The following is a 20,932-nucleotide window of genomic DNA, read 5'->3' as shown; positions in this document are numbered from 1 at the left end:
TCTTCCTTTGAGCTGAGCACAATTTGCATAAATAACTCCGTACAAACATCTATATATTTCTAGTCAAATTATTCTACGCTACAGAGGTTACTTTGGCAACATGTAGCTTCAAACAATTTGATTGAAAATACTAGACCAACTGAACAAAATATTTTTTTTTTATTCAGTTTCCCAACACTGTGGCACCGCCCCATTGGCGTCACGGTGTTGGCCTTTATTTCCTTGGAGCTGCAATAATTGTTTTGTAATATAATATATATAAACAAAATATTTAGGCAAATGTAACAAACGAATATGAGCAGCCTTATTTGGCAAATGTAACAAACGAATATGAGCAGCCTTATTTGGCATATACGCCAAAAACAAAGCTTCAGCTCGGTCGAGCCAGCTCAGCCCGAGTCGACCCAATCTACAGCAACTGGTTCAAATTGACTCACCCGAGTCAATCTCCATAGGTATGTCTGACCAACCCCGAGTTGATAAATTTTTTTTTGATGCTGCAGTTTATCCAACGGACATAGAAGTGCACAAAACGGTTGCAGAGATTGTCCAACGGACAAAGCACCGCGCCGCTACAGTGACCGGCAAAGTGGTTGCCCAACGGACGCACGCCCATGCAGTTGCCCAACGGGTAAAGCACCCCCCGCTACAGTGACGGGGCACGGCAGTTGCCCAACGGACGCACGCCCTTGCAGTTGCCCAACGGGCATGGCAACGCGCCCGGTGGAGCAACGGGCGCTGCTGTCGCCCAACGGCGACGACAACCCTCCCGACTGGCGCTGCTGCCGCCCAAGGGCCACGGCAGTGCTCCCGACGGGCACTGCTGTCGCCCAACGGGCACGGCAATGCGCCCGACGAGCACTGCTAGTGCCCAACGGCACGCAGCGCTCCCGACGGACCTGCTGTCGCCCAACGGCGACGGCAGAGCTCCCGACGGCACAGCAGCGCGCCCAACGGCACTGCAGCGCACCGACGGAACAGCTGCGCTCCCGACGGGACCTGCTGTCGCCCAATGGCTACGGCAGCGCTCCCGACGGGCACATCTGTCGCCCAACGGCCACGGCGCTGCTGTCGCCCAATCTTCCTCCGTCGGCTGATCTGTCTTCCTCCTTTCCCCTTCCGACGACTCCGTCGCCGCCCCCTTTTCCCGCCGGCCGTCGCTGCATCGACGGGGCTTCTTCGGTCTCCCCTTTCCCACTCGTAGAGAGAAAGACCGGCTATCAGAGTCGCCGCAGCGTGATCCTCCACCTCCACCGGACGGCGACGAATTCCGAGGATTAAAAAAAAAAAAAAATTTCTAGACTCCACGGAATTAATCTCAAAAATCTTAATAATCTAACAAAACTGCTCTGATACCACTTGTTAAAATTCGTAATAGTAAATTTTAATCCAGAATTTACAATATGGTAGAATATTAGGATTGAAAAACAAAATACCTGGATCCATTTAATATATTGGGGACCATAACCTTGTGTCTCTTTATATAGGGTTCCCATAATTCCATATGGTATCTATTCAAGTGGCCCATATTCATGGCCCATTCCTTAATGGGCTTAACAAAATTAGATCACTTAATTTCAGCCCTTCCATTAATAATAAAAAATATAATTGCATAATAAATATGTTACCCAAATTAGAATAGGAAATATGAATTTCCTAACAGTTCAACCTTCTATTGCTGCTTTGTGCAAGGGTGGTTCCATTTCAGCGCCTTCGTTTTTCTTCCTCCATTCCTCTGTTGGTGTCATACCCGTTTCTTCTGCTCCATTATAAGCGGGCCTCTCAATCACAAAACTGAATAATTGGGTTAAAGGGAGATGATCGAAGTATATCTCAGTTCTTCCGATTAGGACTTGTAAGGTTTTCTTCCATTGGTGGTCATCTCTTCCCATCCAAGATTATTTTTGAATCTATAGGAGTTGAAGTGTTAAGAGATAATTATTTTTTATTTTCATAAATAATTTTATTTAACTGGAAAATTATAAAAATAATCAAAACATTGATTTATAATTTATTACCCAAAATCAAGAGAAAATATCTTTATTAAGTTTATTATACAAATTTAGGAATTGATTGCATAATTAATCAAGGAAATAAACATATAATTGATGTAAATATCACTATAATTCAATGATTTTTCCCTCTCTTTCGATATGTGTTTTCGATTTCTAGGGCCAAACCATGTAAAATCGATTTGTATCTTTTAATCTTCATGCACCCAATTTTGCATAGTTTCCACATGGTATCTGAGTCAAAGGTTTGATCTTTTGCTTAGTCTATTTTTTTTATATTTCAAGTAAAATTTTTTGGTCGATCTATTATGAATTTTTTCAATCAAACTTCTTTATTTATTAGATACCTTTTTTCAATTTTATGATTTTCCCCAAAATTGAATCTATCGTTAGAAAAAAAAGTAATTTGTCAGTTATTTTTCCTCTAATTTATCAAATTTGATTGGAAGATGATGTTCTAATTGCTGATTTTTCGGCTCTAACACAAATAGCCATGGATCCAAAACCACGTGCTAACATAATAAGATGGTATCAGATCTTTTATACTTAATAGCTCCAATGCTCAATCTGAATAAGCTTACACTTTTGTTTATTTTTTTTACTTTGACCCAAAACCGCCCAGTTAAACCAATCTAAGTCACCTAATTTTTCTTCTATTTTCACCCAAATTTCTCCATTTAGTTTCTAAAAAATCAAATATAAATTGCATACTCTTTTGTCATTTTCTCTTTTGAAAAAAACAACGGTTCTTATTAGACATTGTTTTCTTTACTATTTCCATTGTTTATTTATTTTTTAAAAAAAAATGTTAGATTGAGAAGGGAGTTTGGTTTTGAATTAGTAGGAAGTCATTTATCTATGAATTATGACACTAGGACTAGAGATTGAGTGATGGACAATCTCATATCCCCTTTAAAAAAGTACAACCATTATTCTTTTCCTTCAAGATTAATTTTCAAGTCAATCAATCAATCAAAATGAAAAAAATAGAGTCTATTATGATATAAAAATTAATGAGCAAACCTCCACCAATAATAAACTAAAGTATTTGAATTAGAGATTAAAATCAAAGCATTTTTCACTATAAACCTAAGCCAAAATCACTTCTTCTTGAGTTTTTGGAGGGACTAGAACTTGCAAATCACCATGAGAACATTTTGGAAGCTTTGGAATTCATATAGGTAAGGATGTTACAAAGTTTGGCACAAGTTTGGTATATGTAGCACAATTCCCAATATTTAAAAAAACTAGCCGTTATGAATGGATAAGTTATTTTTGACATTTAACAAAAATAGGTAAAAAGTAAGTCTTAAATTATGAAAAAAAAAATCCTATGTAGGTTTGGGTCTAACTTTCAAAAACTTTGATTTTTTTGTAGCATGGGGTTGACTCCTTTTCCTTCCTAAGGCTTGATTCTATAATTGTATCCTGCCCAAGATTTGAGTCCTCTAACTTCTGCTCTTTTTTCTTCCAAAGCTTTCACCAAACACTTTCTGTTAAGTGAAGTCGACTTTTTTTTTTTTTTTTTTGCTAGCTGTAACTCAAAATAGGGTTGAATCCTCACATGTAATTGATTCTTGTTGTATGCTCTTCAATACAGGGGTCCACTCCTTTCTTCTGTTTCAAAAGTTTATTTAACTAGGCTTTGACTCCTATTTCCTTTGTGTTTGTCTTATGGGGTCGACTCATGTGCCTATGGTTGACTCAGTTTCCTTCCAATAGCTTGATTCTATAATCAAATCCTCCCCAAGGTTCGACTCCTCTTACTTCTAAACCATATAGGGGTTAACTTTTTTTTCTTCAAAAAATTTCTATTAAGTGGAGTCAAATCCCTTTTTTTTTTTTTTCTTTTTGCTTTTTCATTCTGATGGGGTCGAGTCCTCTTATGTAGTTGACTTCTACTTTATGTTCGTCAATATAGCAGTCATCTCCTTTTTTTTTTATTTCAAATTTATTTTAACTAGAGTTTAACTCCTATTTCCTTTCTACTTCCCTTACAGGGTTGACTCTTGTGCCTAGGGTTGACTAATTTTTTCCTCACAAAACTCTTCTACCACTGGGATTTGACACCTTTTGTCTAATAGCTTCAACTCCTATTGAGGGGTCAACTCATTTTTCTTTTAAAAACTCAATGTAATTGGGGTTCCATTCCTTTTTCTCTTCCTTCGTATTGGAGTGCTCGACTCTCATGCATGGAGTTGGTTCTTTTTTTTTAAAAATGATTGAAGTTCCTTTCTTCTTAACAAAAATTCCACTCATAGACTAATATTAAGTGTTTGAGTTTGTTACCATTGAAATTCAAATTCTTAGAGGGAAAACCACTACAAGAAAAAATGTTTAAGCCAATATAAACTTCAGCCAATGAATTTAAATTACTTGACAGAAAGACCTCTCCTAGTGAATTTTGAAATTCGCTAGGAGAAGCAAAATCTTTCCCAAAAAAAAAATCATCGCTAGCGAAAAAGAAATTTATGTCATTGTGTTTAGTGTTCTTAGTGCTAAGTCTTCATATATTAAAAGGGTTGGGTTTAGCTCAACAACTTATGACCAAGATGGCCCAACCATCTTCGTCTTAGTCAACTGCACGTATAGAAGAGTTGCAAGAAACTAAAGAGGAATTGACCCAAACTCAAAAGTACCTGAGAAATGTACAGAAGTCTGAGTGACATGTTGAGGAGTATGAACGTTGTTTGGAGGAGTATGACCATCATGCTGAAGAGCAGTTGAATACTCTATGAAATCACTATGAAAATAAGATTAAGACTATCGAGGATAACTATTGGTGTTGGGACTGAAAAAAATAACTATAAATCTAGACTTAGGGTTTAGGGTTTAGAGAAAATAATCTCATTATCTCTGGGGGTTAGCCAACAAACTGGAAATTTGATCTTGATCTTCATCTCATGCACCTACATGATCTTCATCTTTGAAATGGGTGTTAGTGTGGACAAGTTCATGTTCGAAATCTTCGAAATAGGGTGTTAGTGTGGACAAGTTCATCTTCATCTTCATCTTCGAAATTTAAAACCATTGATTTTATTATAGTATTAATAGTAATAAATATAATAAATAAATAAACATAATATTTTATTTGTAACATAAGATAGATTTCAGTGTAATATAAATTATTAATATAATTACAAAGTAAAATAAAATTATTAGTTTAATTAGTTATAACAATTAAAAAGTAAAAAGACTTTTATAGAGGGAAGAAAGGGTTTGGCGGCGAGAGGGGGAAGAAAGAGAGGAGGTGAGATAGTTAGAGGAGAAAGAAAGAAAGGGAGTTGAGACGATGAGAGGATTCGGCGAGGCAATAAGACGGCAAAGAGCAAGAGCCGAGAGAGACGAGGGTTGAGAATTAGAGGATTTTAAAAGTCACGGTTGAAGAGCCAGGTCAATTGAGTTTTGTCGTGGTTATCATAAAAATTAAAGGTATCGACAATCTCAATATCGTACAACTGCCTGCTTGATTCGGGGTCAGTTCTGACACTCGGTCCTAAATAATTCTCCACTTTACCTGTATGTTGTCTTCCATAAACGAGAGAGACAAGCAAATTGAATTCGGAACAAGAACAAAAGCACCCAGCTTGATTAAAAACACAAATCAAACACAGCAATCCTGGTTCAGAGATAGCATTACAGAAACAAAAAAACAACAACTCAAGGTGAAGGGCGGTAGTATCTGTAGACGTTGTAGAAGGTGTTGAGAAGAGTAAGCCATATTGCCAGAACTCCTGCCGAAAATGAAATTATCGCCCATGGATTGCTGAAGTAATCCCGGTTCAGCTTCGCCCTCAACATATTCCATGGAGTCTTGAAGTATTCCATTATCTCGGTTGTCAATTTATGATACCTGTCATTGCCTGCTGACACTACTGTAAGTCCCTCGCACATCATATTAAACATGGAGGCGATGTTCTTATCACTTCCCAACCCGTGATCCATAATCCCACTCTGGAGTAGAATCTCCACATCCTGGGCTGTATTCACAATGAAATCCATGAAAGTAGCGTAGAAGGTGAAACATTTACCATATGCAGGATTTACTTGCTCGAAAGCTATCAAGTTTCGAAGAAAAGTGTTGGTGTAGTGGTCCACGACGAGATGCGGGATTTCCAGCACTCCAGCCCCAAATCTTATGTCCAGGAGGTTCCCTGTCTGCCTTTTCTGGAACCTGATGCCTGCTTCTTGGAGTCTCTTCGCAGAAGGGACGGTCTGCAACGGCATCAGCGCTTGGTGAGAAAGATTGTCGTTGAAAGGTTGTTTCTCCTTGACGAGAGGGAGAATTGAGAGAGAAGAGTCGAAATTTGTAGGGGTATCGGAGGATTCGATGAATGTGAGTGAATCAAGTGGAGTAAGTGAAGCGGGGAATGTTCTTTGCGGTGAACTGATTTGATCTTCTTCCGGGACGACTCCATATTGCCGATTGTGTGATATAGAGATTTGAAGAACTCCACTGCCAGATCCGCCAGAGAAACAGAAGTGAGGGAGTTGGCGAAGGAATTGAAAATGTGATGTATAACAAAGAATGGGAGCTGGTTCTCTACAAGGAGCAAATCCCTGGCTACACTTCTCAAAATCCATTCAGAGGAAGAAGCAAAGATGAGGTCATTCTCATGTAAACTCTTCTCACCTAGAGAAGGGTGACGCTTCCTATCCTGCGCCTTGAGAAAGAGCTCCACAATGAAACAACCATCCAGCACCAACAATTCTCCAAACTCCTCGTCCCCAACGGGGATCTCCTCCAAATAACGACTCCTTGCCGCTTCTTTCACCTCCTGGAGCTTGCAAAGAATGTCGTCGAAGTACAACCCATTATTCCGCGAGCAGAAGTGGCGCAAATACTTCCACTTCTGCTTCTCCATGGCTGCAACCCTGTGGTTGGGCCGGTGGTAAGGGCCGATGGAGAGTATATGAGGGTCGTAAGCTTGGTCGTTCGACCGGCGAATGATATGAGGCACCCTGACGATGGTGGGCAGCGAGGCGTGTACCTCCTCTGCCTGGGTTTCGGAGGAATTGTATTTGTTTCTCACAGCAACTATCCATGGGGACGGTTCGGACGGATAATTGACTTCACAAATCATCATTGGATTCACTGCTGAAGCAACGAAATAGCCAGAAATGAATCGCCCAAGTGGTTGATTTCCTGGTGATTTTGGATGATTTTATAGTGGATGAGGCTCGGCGGCCTGAAGAATATATGTAACAAAACCATGTTTTTTTAATATTCATGAATAGACCCATCACTAAACACCGTCTTTTATTAAAGGATATCATGAATGAAAAGTTGAGTAAATGGATCAAATCAACATCTTTAAAAAGGCACCACTTGCGCTTTCCCTTCTATCATCCTTCGTACTTCAACCTTAAGTCCAACCTTATATGGCTTGTCTTGGTATAGAGAAGCATATCTTGTTGGGGCCAAAGCTAGAGAAATCGAAAACCATTCACTTATCAATAGACAACAATTGGTTCTGTATTCTGTCTTGGCCACATTCCATGAAAGAAGATTTGAGAGCCACAGTTACTATTAAGTGGTTTGGTGGGAGTGCTGTGGTGTGATTGCAATAAAATAGAAATGTACTTTTCATGTTGTGTTATTTGATAAAGACATAAATTAGTATTTTGAGAAGATAATAAATTAAGGTTTAATGCATAAATTAGTATTTTTGAAGAAGACCCTGGTGGAGGGCGTACCTATCTGTTGAAGACAAAAAGAAAGCCAAGGTGGGGGCATGCATGATACTTGACGACACATAGTAAAGATAAAGTAGGTTTATTATTTAATTTAAGGACATCCATTTTTGCTTAGCTACTAATGATCACATAACAGCAGGAATGTACCTGCATTACATGATGCACTCAAAGTTTTGTTGCCCGAGTTCTTTATGGATGATTCCTCCCTCAATTGATGAGCAGATCTCGAACTTGTTGCTGGAGGATGTGCCACGGTTCACTGAAAGTGGTTCACAGGGTGGTGTGTTGAAGAAACTAAGCAGCATGGGTAACAATAGCACAACGGCCATACCTGACACACACTTCTCCCTACACTTCTCATCATCAAAGACAAGAGAAAAACTTCTTGGCATCCAAGGAATTGAACCCAAATTGGATTTGCCATTGTCGTGGGTGATCTCAAATCAGCATCTTTAAGGGGGGTTAGTGCACATGACTCAGGACATGATCTTCATGCGCATTACGTAGGTCATGTCCTGATGTCGTTAGGAAGCGCCCAAATTCATGTCATGTACATGAATATACATTAATCAAGAGTTCATGTCTCAAGAGTAACGGGCGGAAAGTGTTTTCCGCTCGATTTTGAAAATCATCTACATGACTCTCGAGCGCGGCTGTCTCTCAGGGCTCTCTCTGCCGCACATTGCATTCCCGCAGCCCTCTCTCATTCTCTGCTCCCTCACTCGTCTCCGTTCCCGCAGCTCTCTCTTGTCTCCATTCCCGCAGCCCTCTCTCGTCTCCGTTCCCGCAGCCCTCTCTCGTCTCCATTCCCGCAACTCTCTCTCATCTCTGCAACCCTCTCTCGTCTCCATTCCCGCAACCCTCTCTCATTCCCGCAGAGCACAGGAGGTCGAGCATTTGCAGAGCTTCTCGGCCTCCCTCTCGGCGTACCGTCGGAGCGCCGCCTCTGTCGGCATTGCCCGCCGCCGTCGCCTTTGCCTAGCCTGTCCCCGTCGCCATCGCCCCGCTGGCTCACTGCTGAGGAAGACGAAGATGTTTAATTTTTCCTAAGTTAGATTTTAATTATGCGTATATTATGAGAATATTTTGTAAATAATGATAACTTATTAGTTTTAGTTAAAATAATACAATTCATGCTATTCTTATGTAAATTTTGCATTATGTGATTTAATGTCTAGCGATCCATATATTTTTGTATTAATAATAGAGTAGCCACGACATCTTTAACTGAATAAAAATTATTTATTATGATTAGGATCACATAAAGAATATTATACATTAATTGTAACTAATTTCACTTAATATAATAAATTTTATCCCACAAGAATTTTTATTATATTTGAGTTTATTAGTTATGATAAAATATCAAGTTATTCATAATTTGCCCACAGGAATTATGAATTCATACATAATTTGATAGTTTTATCATAAATTTAATCATAAAGAAAATGTATATATTAATTATAATTAATTATACTTAATAAAATAAATTTTATCCCATAGGAATTTTTATTATATTTGAGTTTATTAATTAGGATAAAATATCAAATTATTCATAATTTACCCATAGAAATTATGAGTTCGTAAATAATTTGATAGTTTTATCATAAAGTTTAATCATAAAGAATAATTGAATCCGCTTGAAAGATTCAATTTTTAAGCATGGTTTACATTGATAAAGCATGATATTTATTTAGGCCTCAGTTTTAACATAAACATGTAATTTGTAATTTTATGCAGTTGTACAACTTGAAAACTTCTCTGATATTCGTTGTGATATCCTTGATCTTAAGAGAGATAACTAGGGGTGGCTTCGAACCGAGCCGGCTCGCGAACCGCTTGAGTTCAGCTCAGTGCCGGCTCGGTTCGATTCATTATATTTCGAGCCGATCTCGAGTAGAGCCAGGTTCGGCTCGTCGGCTCGCTAACCGACTCGTTAATTTAACGAGCGATTCGGGGATCGAGGGATTTAGAAAATTTTCGGGAAAGGGAGTCCCATCTTTCCATTCCATCTTGCTGCCTGCAAAAATCATACTTCTCTTTTCCATTTCCATGTCGTTTCAGCATGATTTCTCGCGGAAATCGCTGTCCGTCGGCAGGTATTAAGGGGAAATGGCGGAGTTGGTCTTCAAATCCCTCGTTCTCCCTCTCCCTCTTCGATTCCTCAATTTCTTCCTCCACGATTTCTTTCTCTTCTTCCTCTTCGATTTCTTCATCCAAAGTTCTTCCTCGACGACGAGATGAAAGCCACGGTCTGACGGAAGGAGGTAAGATTTTTATTTAATCTTCTATTTAACAAAGAAGGAGAAAAGGGGGGAAGGGTATGTTTGAATCCGAAGTCACTGTTTGTTTTCTTGTTGATGTCTTTAATTCGTCGTCTTCTTTTTTTAGTTCAATTTTTTTAAAGACATAATTGATCTTTTGTATGAACCAAGGAGTTTGAGTTCAGATTTAAACCTATAGAACTAAAAAAATTATATGCCTTGTTCAGTTTATGCATAATTGATTGTGTATTGGTTCTAATTTTTTAAATTGGTGGTTTTGGGTTTAGGTTAGGATGGTTAAGTTTCAAAAAAATTATGTTTACTTCAATTCATGCATGAATGGTCATGTATCGAGTTTGAAATTTTTTTAAATCAAGGGTTCTAATTTGGATTAGGGTTTTTTAAGTTTCAGAGATTTTGTACTGCTAGATTTATGTATGAATAGTGTACTCAGTATGGATATTTGAAATTGAGTAGTTGGATTTGTTTCTAATTCATTTGATTTTTGAATTTTGACAACTCTATTCGATTTTGGTGTAAATAATGAAGTAAGGGATGTGACACACTAGAATTGAAGGCTTGGAACAGATCTGCGTGGTTTTTTCTTACTGAAATTTCACACTTTTGATCAATTTAAGTATAACAAGATGAGTGCTGAGTATGGATTTCTGGAATTGGAGGTCTTAGTTGGATTTTTAATTAATTTGATTTCTGAAAATTGATATCTCTGTTCGATTTTTATTTGAGTATAGAATATGAAGCTTTGCAATTGGAGATTTAGGATAGATGGGTGTGGATTTAATTGCTGAAATTCATATTTTTAAGCAATTTAAGCATAGTTAGTAGAAGGTTGAGTATAGATTTCTGGAATTTGATATCTTTACTTGATAAACAATTTCAGGGAGTGTTTATAGAATGTATAGACAATTTTATGGAGTGTTTATGGAGTGTTTATGCAGGTATTATGTATATTGATTATACCCAATTTTAAGTAGAGGGCATGCCGAATTTTATACATGTATTATATACATAGATTATGCTCAATTTTAAGAAGAGGTTATGCCCAATCTTTTACATGTATTATATATATAGGTTATGCCAAATTTTATATAGAGGTCATGTCCAATTTTATGTAAACTGTATGCATAATTTTATATACAATTTATTTGATATATATTTTTTAAAAATTTTTAAATGTATGTTGAGGCTCGACCTCGGCTCGAACTCGGTTAAAATTTTTGGGCTCGAGCTCAATAAAAATTTTAGGCTCGAGACGAGGTTCAATTCGAAGCTATGCTGGAAATATTTAAATCAAGCTTAGCTCGAACATAGGCAGGTTCAAGCACGGCTCGATGCCACCCCTAGAGATAACTATAAGGTCTGGAGGGAGATAATTTTTCATCATTTAGGGTGGATGGAGATAGACTATGCTATTAGGAAAAACGAACCACCAACAATTATTAATACCAACACTTGAAATCATGTTTTATGAACGATGGGAGCGATCTAATCGCCTCAGCTTGATGTTCATTGGTATTAATGCAAGAACTCTATGAGTCTTGATTTAATTGTGCTCAAAAGTGCTCTAACTAAACTAAGACAGGATTAAACTATTGTGTTGGGGTCTTAACATATTACATCTGAACAAACTAGATTAGACCATTGGTTTATATATTTTACGGCTTAAAGCCAACTTGTTTTCCAATAGAATTTTTTCTAAATTTTATATCCTTTATTTTTCTTCTTTGAATCTGTTTTTATCATTGGCTGAAAAAGAAATTTTCAGTGAATGGGTACCTAAATGCCCGTTGATGACAACAGCATGAAGAGGATTTCGACCCTTTGGCCCTTCTAAGCTGAAATTGGAGCACGTGATAATCTTGACTACCAACTTACACTGGCCACCCTTTACAGCAAGATAGAGAAGACTTTCTCCAACTCCGTTCACGACCATCGCTTGCTCCTATTCTAAATCTAACAATCGCAGACCAACTTCATCGTACCCTCTCTTTTATAGAAGAAAGATAAAATAATAATTTCCCGATAGTATTACTTTCAGTGATACATGTATTTATAGTTACAAAATGATAAAAGGATTTACATGAATGTAGAGTTACACATGTACATGACTGTAGAGGTAGAAGTTGAGACAATCTCAACTTCTCTTAACCTGATCATCTTGATCTCTATCATGCCCCCGCAAAAAGAAGCTCCGAGAGGAGATTCCAATCTTGGTCTTCAAGAGGAGAAAACGTGTTCGGGGAAGCGGTTTAGTAAGAGCATCTATTAATTGATCAGTAGATAATACATGAGTCACCCGAAGAGCACCACTTTGAACGTGTTCTCTAATGAAGTGATAATCCAAAGCTACATGTTTCATTCGCGAGTGAAAAACTGGATTGGAGCATAAATTGATAGCTCCGATGTTGTCACAATAAAGGACCGGTTGTTGTGGAAGAAAACACCAAGGTCAATGAGAAGAGAGCAAATCCAACAAATCTCAGCTGCAGCGATTGCAACATATCGATACTCCGCCTCGATAGAGGATTGAGCCACAGTCCGTTGTTTCTTAGAACTCCAAGAGATAGGATTGCGACCGAGGTAAACAATATAGGCATCGGTTGAAGTAAAATCATCTTTGTTACCTGCCCAATCGGCATCAGAGAACGCATGAAGGGACAAAGAAGATTGTTGATGTAAAACGATACCATGATCCAGAGTCCCACAAAGATATTGTAACAATCGCTTGATAGCATTCCAATGATCAGTAGTGGGGCAATGCATAAACTGAGATAATTTATTTACCACATAAGCAATGTCTGGACAAGTGAGAAAAAAATATTGAAGACTTCCAACAACCGTTCGATATTCAGATGCATCAGATAGTGTCGTGCCAGACTGAAGGGTGAGTGTAGATGATGTGACAAGGGGTGTAGCGACAGGCTTTGCATTGGTCATGCGTGTGCGAGCAAAGAGATCACAGATATACCGGCGTTGAGAGAGAAGAAGCCTTGAGAATGAGGAATAACTTGAATATCGAGAAAATAAGCCAAGGGTCCAAGATCCTTGAGTGAGAATCTTTGAGCAAATAGGTAAATAAATGTCATCATAACTTGATAATTGTTTCCTGTAATAATAATGTCATCAACATAGACCAGAATATACAATACATCTAAACCTGTGTGTGAGATAAATAGAGATGAGTCTGAATGAGAGATGGAGAAGCCCAAGATAATAAGAAACTCGCGCAACTCATGATACCAAGCACGAGGCAGCTTGGGTCGATGGCGAGCGGTAGCGGCGACAGTGGTAGCGGGACCAGAAGGGCTCACGGTAATGTCTACGGCAGTGGGACCAGAGGGGCTCCAGAGATAGACAGAGAGGACCAGAGGTCGCTAGAGACTGAGCTCGGTGTCGGGAGGTCGAGACTCAGCCAGTCGTCGGCGGTGGGGTAGAGAGAAAAATCTGATCATAAGCTCTGATACCATATAGAAGAAAGATAAGAGAATAATTTTTCGATAATATTACTTTCAGTGATACATGTATTTATAGTTACAAAATGATAAAAGGATTTATATGAATGTAGAGTCACAAATGTACATGAGTGTAGAGGTAGAAGTTGAGACAATCTCAACTTCTCTTAACCTGATCATCTTGATCTCTATCATCTTTAAAGCTTCATGAAGAACCATGTTATCGCTTTGGTTCGTCATCCTCCATCCGTTGGACAATCTGAACGATGTCTCTTCCTCTATATCCCCTGCAGTGTTCTTCATTTGAGATATAAGAAGTCTGACGATGCTGGCTTTGCCACTTCTGGCAGCTACGTGGAGTGGAGTGACCCTGGAATCAGGTGCACAAAGAAGGGATGGGCACAATCACAGAACTTCTCCGGCGAACTCTTCGTGACCAAATAGAGAAGCTATATGGAGAATGGAATTGTTATGTGGAGGGGGAAGAAGGACACTCGTAGATTTCTCTCCAACAGTTCTCCTGAGCAGTTCAACCTTCCCCTCTACTGTTGCTTTGTGCAAGGCTGGATCCATTTCAGCGTCTTCGTTTTTCTTCCTCAGTTCGTCTCTTTTGGCATCTCACCAGTTCCTTCTCAATCACAAAACTGAATAATTGGGTTGAAGGGAGATGGTCAAAGCATATCTCGCCGCTTCCATTAAAGCTCTTGCTTTGTGCTTCTGGACTGGAGTCTGGATTAAGGATTAGGATCTCTGTGAGACAAGTTTATACGAGGAAGCTAGGGAGTGGTTGGAAAAATATTGAATAAATGTATTTTTTAGGATGTTCTGCATGGAAATTGGACATCCGAAGGATCGTGTCATTGATTCAATTTGACCAAGGCACAACGACAACAAAAATTAAATAGAAAGATAAACAAGGAAATACCAAACGTTCATTAGATTTCAATCCTATTAGGACTTGTAAGGGTTTCTTCCATTGGTGGTCATCTCTTCCCATCCAAGATTATTTTTGAATCTAAAGGAGTTGAAGTGTTAACAGATAATTATTTTTTATTTTCATAAATAATTTTATTTAACTGGAAAATTAATGAACATAATCAAGACATTGATTTATAATTAATTACCCAAAATCAAGAGATAATATCTTTATTAAGTTGATTATAAAAATGTAGGAATTGATTGCATAATTAATCAAGGAAATTGATCCTTCATTAAGGATTCAAATTAATCAAGGAAATAAACATATAATTGATGTAAATATCACTATAATTCAATGATTTCCCCTCTCTTTCCAGTGGCTACAGACAGATGCAACAGGGAGTTCTTCCAGTTGCTGTAGGCAGAGGCAGAGACAGAGGCAACAATGGCTGTAGGCAGAGGCTGTTGCAGTGAGGCTTTCCAAGTGTTACTAGTAGAGGCAACAGGGAGTCGTTAGAGCTGAGAGACAGTGGGACGACGCTGCTACTGTAATAGAGAAACCTCCTTATTGTACTGTAATCCTCAAACTGATTTGAAATGAAATCCTCTACAGCTCCCGTGGACGTAGGCAATTTGCTGAACCACGTAAAATATTGTGTTGTGTATGATTACTTGTCTCTTTATGATCGTTTTTTCCCTAACAATATCTTCCTCTATATCCCCGGGAGTGTTCTTCATTTGAGATATAAGAAGTCTGACGATGCTGGCTTTGCCGCTTCTGGCGGTTACGTGGAGTGGAGTGTTGAGCCTGGAATCAGGTGCACAGAGAAGGGATGGACACAATCGCATAACTTCTCCGGCGAACTCTTCATGACCAAATCGAGAAGCTATATGGAGAACAAAATTTTTATGAGGAGAAGGGGGAAGCAGAACACTCGTAGATTTCTCTCCAACAGTTCTCCTGAGTAGTTCAACCTTCCCTTCTATTGCTGCTTTGTGCAAGGCTGGATCCATTTCAGCGCATTCATTTTTCTTCCTCCGTTCCTCTGTTGGCGTCATACCCGTTCCTTCTGCTCCATTATAAGCGAGCCTCTCAATCACAAAACTGAATAATCATATCTCACTTCTTCCAATAAGGCTTTTGCGTTGTGATTCTGGATGATATAGATATAGAAGATAAGATAACAAAAGCGACATTCTTGTTGGAATATTTGTTTGTATAGACTGGGTCAGTCCTTGTATAATATGTTGCTTTCCTAATAGGTTCGAGCCTTTTAGCGTAATAGTTTCAACATGGTATCAGAGCAGGTTGGTCTTAAATTCGAGTCCTACTCCCACCGAATTTGTCCCAGGTTTTTTTGGTGAATTTGTCCACAGGTTTTTCCCGTGCAGGGAGTGTTGGAATATTTGTTTGTATCAACTAAGTCAATCCTTGTATAAGATCGGTGGGGTTGCTTTCCTAATAGGTTCGAACCATTTAGTACAATGGTTTCAACAATTCTCTTGTCCTTTATCTTGTTTATCTCGATCACTCACTGATTGGAGTTTGGAATAAGGATTAGGATCTCTTTGAGACAAATTTATTTGAGGAAGCTAGGGGGTGGTTGGAAAAAATATTGAATAAATGTAATTTTTTAGGATGTTTTGCATGGAAATTGGATATCCGGATGATCATGTCATTGATTCAATTTGACCAAGGCACAAAGACAACAAAAATTAAATAGAAAGATAAACATGGAAATACTAGATGTTCTCAATCCTATAAGGACTTGTAAGGTTTTCTTCCATTGATGGTCATCTCTTCCCATCCAAGATTATTTTTGAATCTAAAGGAGTTGTAAGTGTTAACAGATAATTATTTTTTATTTTCATAAATAATTTTATTTAACTGGAAAATTAATGAACATAATCAAGACATTGATTTGTAATTAATTACCCAAAATCAAGAGATAATATCTTTATTAAGTTGATCATAAAAATGTAGGAATTGATTGCATAATTAATCAAGGAAATTGATCCTTCATTAAGAATTCAAATTAATCAAGGAAATAAACATATAATTGATGTAAATACTATAATTCAATGATTTCCCCTCTCTTTCCATATGTGTTATAGATTTCTAGGGCCAAACCATGTAAAATCGATTCATATCTTTTAATCTTCATGCTTCCAACTATAATCAAATCCACCCCAAGGTTCGACAAAAAAATATTCACTAGCAAAAAAGATTTTTTGTCATTGTGTTTAGTGTTCTTGGCGCTAAGTCTAGGTTTAGCTCAACAACTTATAGCCAAGATGGCCCAACCATCTTCGTCTTAGTCATCTGCTTATATAGGAGTTGCAAGGAACTAACGAGAAGTTGACCCAAACTCAAAAACACCTGAGAAATGTACAGGAGTCTTGAGTGTCTGGTTGAGGGGTATGAGCGTTGTTTGGAGTATGATCATCGTGGTGAAGAACAGTTGAATACTTCATGAAATCACTATGAAAATAAGATTAAGACCATCGAGGATAAGACACTGGTTATTTCAACAAATGCATACTCAAAATCATCCACCTTTAGACCATCGAGGAGGGTTAGAAAGCAGGAAGGGTCGAGAGAGAGGATGAAGATGAAAGGTGGAGACAGGGGGGACGCACTGAGCGCCTCGGGGAAAGTAAAATCATGGTTTAAACTTTCGGTAGAATTTTTGTCCACATACTCCGATGTCCTTCAAAATCCGTGGAGGATTTTAAAAGTGATGGGTTGAAGAGCCAGTCAACTGAGTTTTGTCGTGGTTATCATAAAAATAAAAATAAAAGTATTGATAATCGTCTGACTATCTTACAAATCCCTGCATGGTCAGTGTCAGTTCTAAATAATTCTCCACTTCACCTACATGCTGTCTTCCATAAACGAGAAAGACAAGTAAATTGAATTCGAAACAAGAACACAAAGCACCCAGGTTGATTAAAAAAACAAATCAAACACAGCAATCCTGGCTCAGAGATAGCGATTACAGAAACAAACAAAGAAACAACAACTCAAGGTGAAGGGTGGTAGTATCTGTAGACGTTGTAGAAGGTGTTAAGAAGAGTAAGCCATATTGCCAAAACTCCTGCCGAAAATGAAATTATCGCCCATGGATTGCTGAAGTAATCCCGGTTCAGCTTCGCCCTCCACATATTCCATGGAGTCTTGAAGTATTCCATTATCTCGGTTGTCAATTTATGATACCTGTCATTGCCTGCTGACTCTACTGTAAGCCCCTTGCACATCATATTAAACATGGAGGCGATGTTCTTATCGCTTCCCAACCCATGATCCATAATCCCACTCTGGAGCAGAATCTCCACATCCTGGGCTGTATTCACAATGAAATCCATGAAAGTAGCGTAGAAGGTGAAACATTTACCATATGCAGGATTTACTTGCTCGAAAGCTATCAAGTTTCGGAGAAAAGTGTTGGTGTAGTGGTCCACGACGAGATGCGGGATTTCCAACAGTCCTTCCTCAAATCTTATGTCCAGGAGGTTCCCTGTCTGCCTTCTCTGGAACCTGATGCCTGCTTCTTGGAGCCTCTTCGCAGAAGGGACGGTCTGCAACGGCATCAGCGCTTGGTGCGAAAGATTGTCGTTGAAAGGTTGTTTCTCCTTGACGAGCGGGAGAATTGAGAGAGAAGAGTCGAAATTTGTTGGGGTATCGGAGGATTCGATGAAATGTGAGTGAATCAAGTGGAGTAAGTGAAGCGGGGAATGTTCTTCGAGGTGAACTGATTTGATCTTCTGGTTGGCATCTAGGTTCCGGGACGACTCCATTTTGCCGATTGTGTGATACAGAGGTTTGAAGAACTCCACTGCCAGATCCGCCAGAGAAACAGAGGTGAGGGAGTTGGCGAAGGAATTGAAAATGTGATGTATAACAAAGAATGGGAGCTGGTTCTCTACAAGGAGCAAATCCCTGGCTACACTTCTCAAAATCCATTCAGAGGAAGAAGCAAAAATGAGGTCATTCTCATGTAAACTCTTCTCACCCAGAGAAGGGTGACGCTTCCTATCCTGCGCCTTCAGAAAGAGCTCCACAATGAAACAACCATCCAGTACCAACAATTCTCCAAACTCCTCGTCCCCAACGGGGATCTCCTCCAAATAACGACTCCTTGCCGTTTCTTTCACTTCCTGGACCTTGCGAAGGATGTCGTCCAAGTCCAACCCACTGTTCCGCGCGCAGAAGTGGCGCAAATACTTCCACTTCTGCTTTTCCATGGCTGCAACCCTGTGGTTGGGCCGGTGATAAGGGCCGATGGAGAGCATATGAGGGTCGTACGCTTGGTCGTTCGTCCGGCGAATGATATGAGGCACCCTGACGATGGTGGGCAGCGAGGCGTGTACCTCCTCTGCCTGGGTTTCGGAGGAGTTGTATTTCTTTCTCAAATCAACCATCCATGGGGACTGATCATTGCCTTCTTCACTACTCATCGTTGGATTCACTGCTGAAGCAACGAAATAGCTAGAAATGAATCGCCCAAGTGGTTGATTTCCTGATGATTTTGGAAGATCTTATAGTGGATGAGGCTGGCGGCCAGTTTTCTTCAGTTTTCTTCAATCGTCTTGCTCGGCGGCCTGAAGAATATATGTAACAAACCCATGTTTTTAATATTCATGAATAGACCTGTCACCAAACCCCATCGTTTATTAAAGAATATCGTGAATGAAAAGTTGAGTAAATGGGTAAAATCAACATCTTTAAAAAGGCACCCTTCCTGCATCTCAACCCTACTGGCTTTCCCCTCTACTAATAAGGCTCATCCCTCATCCCTCATCCCAACCTGATATGGTTTGTCTTGCAGAGAGAGAGAGAGAGGCATCTTGTTGGGGCCAAGCTGAAGAAATGGAAAACCATTTACTATCAATAGACAAAGGCTGCTCCCCTCCGTGCAATTAGTGTGTTTTTGAATTCTATCTTGTCACAATCCATGAAAGAAGGTTTGACAGCCAGAGTTACAATTAAGTGGTTTGGTGGAGTGCTATGACGTGTAGATATGTACTTTTCATGTTATGTTATTTGATAAAGACATAAATTAGTATTTTGAAGAAGAAAATAAATTAAGGTTTCATGAGAGTTGATGATTCTATTAATCTAATAGCTAAGAATATTTCTAAAGAATCAAAATATTATATGTTTAAAAGAACAAAATGTATAATATCTAGGAAAGTGCATTTTTTATAAAGAGTTAGGAAAAATCTTTTTTCTTTTCTTAGACACTATCAAAGGAGAAAGTTTCTCTTGATTAAATCTAGATAGAAAGGGTTTTTATTAGAGTTAGAATCTAGTCAATCTCTTGGGAGATTGATTTGTAAATCATGTATTTGAGTATACACGACGGCCTACAGAGAGTCAAAATATCTTTTATGTAAATTTCAACTAATAGAACTTGATTAGTGAAAATATCGATAACAAAATATTTGGTATCAAATCTTTTAATTCGCCTTTCTCGTAGCATCTAGGATAGTCAAGACAATTATCAATACCTTTTATTTTTATGATAACCACAACAAAAATCCACAAATTTTGAAGGACAAAGGAGTTTATGGACAAAAGATTCTACTGAAATTTTAATGTCCTCAAGTTATGTAAGTGGTAAAACCACTTCAAATTACTAGAAAAAAAGTCTTACCATGTCAAAATTGAGGTTCAAGGCACTACAAGAAAATAGTTATCGTAGTGAAAAATTTATTAGTGAATTTCACTTGCATGTTTTCCTAATAGAAGTCAAAATCTCTGCTAGTGAAGTTGAGATTTGCTAGCAAAGATTTCAAACCTCTGCCAACAAAATTAAAAATTCACTATGCCAAAATTCAAAATTTGCTGGTTTACAGCTGTCACTCTTTGTGAATTTCAAAATTCATGGCAAAGATTGCACTCTACTAGTGAATTTAGAAATTAATTGGCACAAAGTATTACATAAATTAATTCTATTTTTATTTTAGTTAGAATTGATAAATTTCCTGTTTAATTTTAAATTTAATAAAATTATTATCAAAACAATCAATAAAATCTAAAATAGAAATGATATAAAATATAAAATCCCAATTTTTTTAAAAATTATAAAAAATATTTAAAAATAAAAAAATAAAAAAATATATAAAAATTATAACAAATTATAAATTTATATAAAAAATAATAAAGAACTATAGACCATTTGCAAGTGGATCTAAAGGTGGATGATTCTTAATCTGCATTTGTTGAAGAACCAATGTGTCTCATCCTCGATGGTTTTAATTTTATTTTCATAATGATTTCATAAGAGTATTCAACTGCTCTTCAATACGATGGTCATACTCCTCAACACGACACTCAGACTCCTGTACATTTCTCATGTGCTTTTGAGTTTGGGTCAACCCCTCTTTAGTTTCTTGCAACTCCTCCTCTATAAGTGTATTTGACTAAGACGAAGATGGTTGGTCCATCTTGGTTGTAGGTTGTTGAGCTAAACCCAATCCTTTAAATATACCCAAACCTAGCGCCAAGAACACTAAACACAATGACAAAAAGTCTTTTTTTCTAGCAAAAATTTTATTTGCTGAG

General features: G+C 38.3%; 3 protein-coding genes across 3 annotated transcripts; all 3 read right to left on the bottom strand.

Annotated features, from left to right (window-relative positions):
• Positions 1–5,672: 5,672 nt before the first annotated feature.
• LOC137944551 (UPF0481 protein At3g47200-like) lies at positions 5,673–7,096 on the bottom strand. Its single transcript, XM_068790233.1, has 2 exons — positions 6,401–7,096; positions 5,673–6,281 (listed from the first exon to the last, which is right to left on the bottom strand). Exons 1-2 carry the CDS (start codon positions 7,094–7,096, stop codon positions 5,673–5,675), a joined length of 1,305 nt encoding a protein of 434 aa, XP_068646334.1.
• Positions 7,097–14,946: 7,850 nt separating this feature from the next.
• Positions 14,947–15,423, bottom strand: LOC137944548 (protein ACCELERATED CELL DEATH 6-like). Its single transcript, XM_068790231.1, has one exon. It carries the CDS (start codon positions 15,421–15,423, stop codon positions 14,947–14,949), a length of 477 nt encoding a protein of 158 aa, XP_068646332.1.
• Positions 15,424–17,196: 1,773 nt separating this feature from the next.
• Positions 17,197–18,966, bottom strand: LOC137944262 (UPF0481 protein At3g47200-like). The gene has a single exon (XM_068789891.1). The coding sequence runs from the start codon at positions 18,820–18,822 to the stop codon at positions 17,389–17,391; it is 1,434 nt and encodes a 477-aa protein (XP_068645992.1). The 5' UTR covers positions 18,823–18,966; the 3' UTR covers positions 17,197–17,388.
• Between the last annotated feature and the right edge of the window lie 1,966 nt (positions 18,967–20,932).

The sequence above is a fragment of the Aristolochia californica genome, unplaced genomic scaffold, assembly GCF_029961685.1.
Source record: "Aristolochia californica isolate CCGP_79_NKW_82.1479 unplaced genomic scaffold, dmAriCali1.0.hap1 SCAF_11, whole genome shotgun sequence".
In the NCBI taxonomy this organism is placed as follows: Eukaryota; Viridiplantae; Streptophyta; class Magnoliopsida; order Piperales; family Aristolochiaceae; genus Aristolochia; species Aristolochia californica.
Note: the sequence above shows the minus strand (reverse complement) of the source record. Positions and strands in the feature narration are given on the sequence as shown.